The sequence below is a fragment of the Lactuca saligna genome, chromosome 6 (genome assembly GCF_052625555.1).
Source record: "Lactuca saligna cultivar CGN05327 chromosome 6, ASM5262555v1, whole genome shotgun sequence".
Taxonomy (NCBI): Eukaryota; Viridiplantae; Streptophyta; class Magnoliopsida; order Asterales; family Asteraceae; genus Lactuca; species Lactuca saligna.
Window position 1 is genome coordinate 182,618,680 of NC_136422.1, and position 5,949 is coordinate 182,624,628.

Consider the following 5,949-nt stretch of genomic DNA (forward strand, 5'->3'; position numbering starts at 1 on the left):
TATTATAACAAAAAGATATCAATTTCAATAGTCAACTTACATTTTAATTTCAAAACTCTTAAGATTAAAATTCATTATTTTTTTATTTATTTAAATTTAAAAGATAAAAAATATTTTCATTATAATAATTTATTATTTTTCTTATTTTCTTATAAATTCAAAGTTATTAAATATTTTGACAATTATACTTAGTTTTTTTCTTTTTAAATTGATTCATGTAATATATAAATATCATAGCTAGTAAATATTAAATAAATACAAAAACAAAAATAACTTATTTTGAAACAAAAAAATATTAAAAACTAAATATATAAAAAATAATAATAAGAACTACAAAATAAAAAATAAAATTTTCCCAACTCATAATGATTGAATGTGATAAACCCCAACTAATCTTAGAATGCTTTTATTTGATTTGCTTTATTAGAATCATTCTGTTATTTATTGGGTTTTAGGGGTAGAATGGTCTTTTTGGTATTATGATTGTTATTTAGTGGGAACAACACCTGATTACGTTGGGTGTTGTTCCTTTTGTCTCTGGTCTTTAGTGATAGTATATATAATCCTTATGTTTTAGGAAGTAGGCAGCTAAGAATTAATCTGTAAAACTTTGTTCTTCTCGGAGAGACCATTCCTCTCGAATGAATGGAAATCTATCTTTAATTTTCTGGTATTATTGAGGAGTTTTGTTCGTGTGAATTTGGTATTTTTTTGAAACAAAAAATTATTAAAAACTAAATATATAAAAAATAATAATAAGAAGAACTACAAAATAAAAAATAAAATTTTCCCAACTCATAATGATTGAATGTATACAATTTAACAATGATTGAATGAATGTATACAATTTAACAAGTTGAAGGAATAAATATAAACAAAAAAAATTCAATGACCAAATGTGTACAAATCAAAAATTATATTGCCCTTTGTTTCATAAAAAGAGAAATACGTATTCAGCCTTTCCAAAAACCAAAAATTGCAGCAAGCGTGTACTTGTTGGTTGTAGTAACAAAAGCCACCATCCTTATATAAACAAGGCCTTCTTTATGAGTCTCTCTCTCTTCTAAGGTTTGTGTAAGAAGATGAGAAGAATCCATGATATGTGGATTTAAGAAACAGGAGGTGAAATTCAAATTCTTTGTTGCTCTCTTTTTTAAGATGAGAAGACTGTGGGCTAAGCTTCAAATTCTTTCACTCCACCGATTAGCTTCACTAGCAACATCTCAAAGTTTTTAAAAATCTTGAACTGCTTCTGCAATGGAATAAACACAAAAACAAGGGAAGTAAGAATCCATAAATGAGGAGGTCTCAAGTTCAAATCTGGGTGATGGTATCACCTTTCATTGGATTTAAGATTTTTCCCCCTGCTGCTTTCTTCTTTCTTTACTCCCTCAACCTCTTCAATGCATCATCATCATAATTCATATGTGGGTCATCAGTGGAAGCAGACTCCCACAGTGTCTCTACCCTTGAAAGTTGAAATAAATCCTGTAGGGCCTTCATTCCAAAGAACACTGAAAAGAGATAAAGACAAACATTTATCAGTAACCAATCAAGTAAAAGCAAAGACTCATAATAAAGATCACAAAAATCCACAAAACAAATCGTTATTAGTATATTCATAAACTATTTACAACTCTCCTGAATGAGAAAACCTTGCCATCCTGCAAAAAAAAAACAAAATCTTAAAGACACCCAAATAATTAGAATACATAAAAAAAGGAATTAATCCTGCAAAAAAGGAAACAAAGTTAGACATGAAAGATGAAACTCTTCTCCTGGGTTCTCAACCGGTCTATTCCTGTCATCAACTAAAACTCCCAAAAAAGATGTAGTTAGCAAGCCAAGGTACAAAATTCATATCAAACAAGTAACAGATTGGGGTGGGGGTATGTATCAAATTCAAATGTTAGCAAGTAAACACGAGACAAGAGGCCAACTAAAGGGTAATAATGTCTCAACTCCTTGCTTAAAGCCGAGTTATAAAGAAGAAGAAGAAGTAGTTACTACATACATAAGATCCGAATATTATAAGTTTTTCTCCTACAAATAGAGGCACGATTGCCATTTAGGTACTTGCATAAAGTTTGCAGAAAGACAACATGATTCAAAATACTTGGAAGTTATTAATAGTACTCTCTCTCTCTCTCTCTACTATGCTAAGCCTAGTTAATTAATATCCATGCTAATGCTATCTCCAAGTTGGGTGAAAACAGGAATGGGAGCAACAGCGGAAAAGGATCTCTCAAAGGGAGAGGAATGGAATTGTCCACTCCTTCTGCGCTTAAAAGCACAGGATTCCGGAGGTGAAGAACAAGCACTACTCTCCTCTTCCAGCTTCCTTCGAACACCTTTCACAGCCTGTACTTCAGCTGCTGTTAAAGGAAAAACCTGTCTGCTCACTCTGCAAAGTGAGTTGTTGTTATCATAAACAATTCTCTGGTTACAGTTTTTGTCACAGATGTGTGTGAGCCCTGTGACTTTGCAGCGAAACATGTTCCCACACACCTGCTCGTTTTCACATTTCCAATCGCACTTGTGAACAAAACCCTCATCTTGCCCTAGTATACTTGACAGGTAAATAACATTTGTTGCTACCATGGATTTTCCAAATACCTCCATTGAGTTCATCTTCTTCTCTGATTGATTGCTATCACTGTTTTATTGCTACCTCTTCACACTCCTAATCCCTTGATTCTGCAGTGCCCAACAAACAGGGAAACTGTCAGCTTCAAAGAATAATCATGGAGTTCTCGGTCTTTGGGTTTGGGAAGAAGATTGACATCCAACAACATGGATCTGATATGATGATCCCCTTATCCACAATAATAATGTTTGATTTTAATTGAATGCAGATCCAAAAATGTGGAATATGGATAATGTACTATTATAATCAACAATTGATATTATCCATAAGCAGATATCTAAAATCAGAATTGAGATGTTGATTTTGGATATAAACTTGGATTAATAGAAATTGTGTAGAATCATGTCCCACAGATTGTATCATGAATCATATCTTACTAATAACAATACATTCTTAAATCCAACTCATAAGGCAAATACAATCATTGTCAATGAATAAACATAGAAAGGACACAAAAAGCCCTAAAATCCAAAAAAAAAAAAAAAAAAAGGAATTTTTTTAATAAAGTCTCACACACCTAACAAATCCAGAACGAATAATCAAAGATACGGACCGGTAAAGTTAATGATCTGGAAGATTGAAGGTAAAACACAAAAATGGTAAACCCTAGAAAAGTATGAGCAACAAAATCCACGGATATCCAACAACCACACCTAATTCCAAAAAACTAACATAACCGATCATGGAAATTAGAGCCTAATGTGAAGAAATAACAAGATCTATTGAGAGAAATTAGGAGATAAGCAAGAATCATAGAGCTAATAAGCGGCAGAAAAGGTAAAACCTAGATAAAGAAATTGGGGGAAGACTCACCAAAGCAGAAAGTCGTTTCTCTCTCCAAGCAGGAAAATGGCGAGAAGAGTGTTGAGAGGGAGCATGGTATATATAGATATAATCACATGGTGATCCGCTTCTCGTGTGAATTTTGAAAGAGTAGACGTAAATTGACATGAAATGCGACTCAAATTTTGTTGAAATTAAAATCTTTGAGTTTGTGGGACCCTCCGCCTTTACTCTTTCTGGTTGACCTTCACGCCCCCTATTTTACTAATTTTAAGTTAAGTATCTTCGAATGTAATCTATTTAATTATAATGATGCATTATCTTTATCTATCTAATTAATTATAATGATATGCATCTTTTTCACTTTTATTGCAATGTAATCTGTCTTTAACAATTTAACACCACGTATTCGTAGGGTAACAATTACTTAGTGGTTTGTTATGCTTAATTTTTATATCACTCTAATTTACATACAGCATTAACAAACAAAGACAGAATACAAACTTTATATCTAGGAGATCAAAACCAAACTACAAAAACAAGTTTATTTTGATTGAAAATTATGTCACATCAAAAATCTAAAAAATATATGTATTATTAATATGAAATAGTATTACATCGTTCATTAAAGTGGAACTCTTAAATATTTTAAGTTTTTGAAATCTGGTGAATATTGTCTAAATATTTTTCCAGAAATTCTATTTCAAAATACAAAACAAAAAATTTATTAAAAAGGTCATCTTTTGTTTTATTCTGTAACCTTGTTTACCCATACTTGTTTATAAAAGTTGACTCTTTGTTGTAGTAGTAAAAACAACAAAAGTAATAAATGATACTAGTTTTTTTTTATAAATAAGATAAAATCAATAGCTCTATTTATCCTTATTAACAATTGACATAATTCTAAAGTACACGTCAATTGTTTATATAATCTACACGTTGAGAGACTGTAAGTTTCCTCTTGTTGAAATTATATTATCAAAATAATTTCTCAGTCGTTAAAAATTTTAAGAAAAAAATTATCTACTAGTTGACATACATCACCACTTAAAAACTCATTGACACTTATATGATCTAAATTCCTAGAAGTTGAAACAACTCCATCCAGCTATCATTAAACCGATGATCTAGTTCTTTTGATTAACAGTTAGTTGTTTCATAAAAATTTCACTCCATAATGATGTTCAAGTTAGAATTAAGAGATTCAAAAACATATAATAAATCAAAAGATAAATGTAAAATTATATTCATAATAACATGTCCAAGTAGATATAGTAAGATCAACCAAGAACACAACATAGAGGTAAATGAATTTTACCTTATTTTCAGGGAGATCCTTTGGTGTGAAAACAATTATTTGATGTAACCACCTCTATCGATATTCTCACGAGCAATAAGGAATGTTGCTAGAAATCAACCAACAAATCAAGCTTCCGTCCTTCCTTTGGCTTCTTGATAATCAAAAAATTCACAAGGGAGAGGATGGAAGATGTAGCACTCCTTGTGTGAGCTATTTTAATTTTTAAATAGTCATTCAAAACAAGTTTGAAATAATATACAAATGATAAACATTTAAGAAATCAATTTGTAGATAAAGGTCCTACACAGTCAAGTTCGTGACATTTAAAAAATGTTTTTAAGTGTCAAGGCATAGTAGGGTTTAAATGTCCAAAGCTCCTTAATATCCTTAATGTCTACATTTCAACTAAGTAACCACCACTAACCTAAGCATATGTAAAAATAATAGGTTAGACTTAGAAAGCCTAGTAAGTAATACAATGGTTAGACAAAAGGAACGAACATTTCATAATAAAAAGCCATAATCCCTTTAAATAAATAAATAAATAAAATAAAATAAAATAAAAAACCTCGTAAATCATCAATAAATTGGGGAACCATGCAATGATATAAGTACATTTTATTGTTGGAAGTATTTCCGTCATTACATAATACTTCTCAAATAACTAACAACTAGTTAGTTATCCGATGCAACTGCTAAAAACTGATCTTAATCAAGTTTAGGCCTTAGATAAGTGATCAATTATTCATTTGTTCAGGATATCCATATGAACTTGAGACATGTATATTGTTCAATTTTAGTGTTTAAAATATTGTTTCCCGATGAATACTTTTGATAATCACATCTGACTTCTAAACTGAACAAATCAATTTAATGAGGACCTAGCCAGACACATTAAATGAATTAGAGTTGAAATTGTGATTGATATCATTAATGTGCAATACAATAGGAATATATAATAAGTATATCATTAATGTGCAATACAATAGGAATATATAATAAGTATATTTACACTCTGATCCTTATACTATAATATCTATCTAATATTCCCCTGTAAGCTAAGGTCGGGTAAGAACTTGTCGCAACCGTCAATTTCCGGTCAAGTCAAAGTTAACTAAAGTCAACAAGTCAAATCGATCGACTCAACTAACCCTTGTGAACTAGGGCTTACGTTATGTAATTACTAAACAACTCGTTATTCTAATGAGAGATCATAAAT

General features: G+C 30.6%; 1 protein-coding gene across 2 annotated transcripts; it reads right to left on the bottom strand.

Annotated features, from left to right (window-relative positions):
- Positions 1-773: 773 nt before the first annotated feature.
- LOC145000478 (uncharacterized) lies at positions 774-3,595 on the bottom strand. Of its 2 annotated transcripts, XR_013661230.1 has the most exons (4): positions 3,461-3,595; positions 2,617-2,697; positions 1,338-1,514; positions 774-1,252 (listed from the first exon to the last, which is right to left on the bottom strand). XR_013661230.1 is itself a non-coding variant. In XM_078959713.1 (2 exons), the coding sequence occupies exon 2, from the start codon at positions 2,629-2,631 to the stop codon at positions 2,170-2,172; it is 462 nt and encodes a 153-aa protein (XP_078815839.1). In that variant the 5' UTR covers positions 2,632-2,697; positions 3,461-3,595; the 3' UTR covers positions 1,941-2,169. The 2 variants fall into 2 exon arrangements, 1 of the variants encoding a protein (XP_078815839.1); XM_078959713.1 differs by lacking the exons at positions 774-1,252; positions 1,338-1,514 and having other exon boundaries at positions 1,941-2,697.
- Between the last annotated feature and the right edge of the window lie 2,354 nt (positions 3,596-5,949).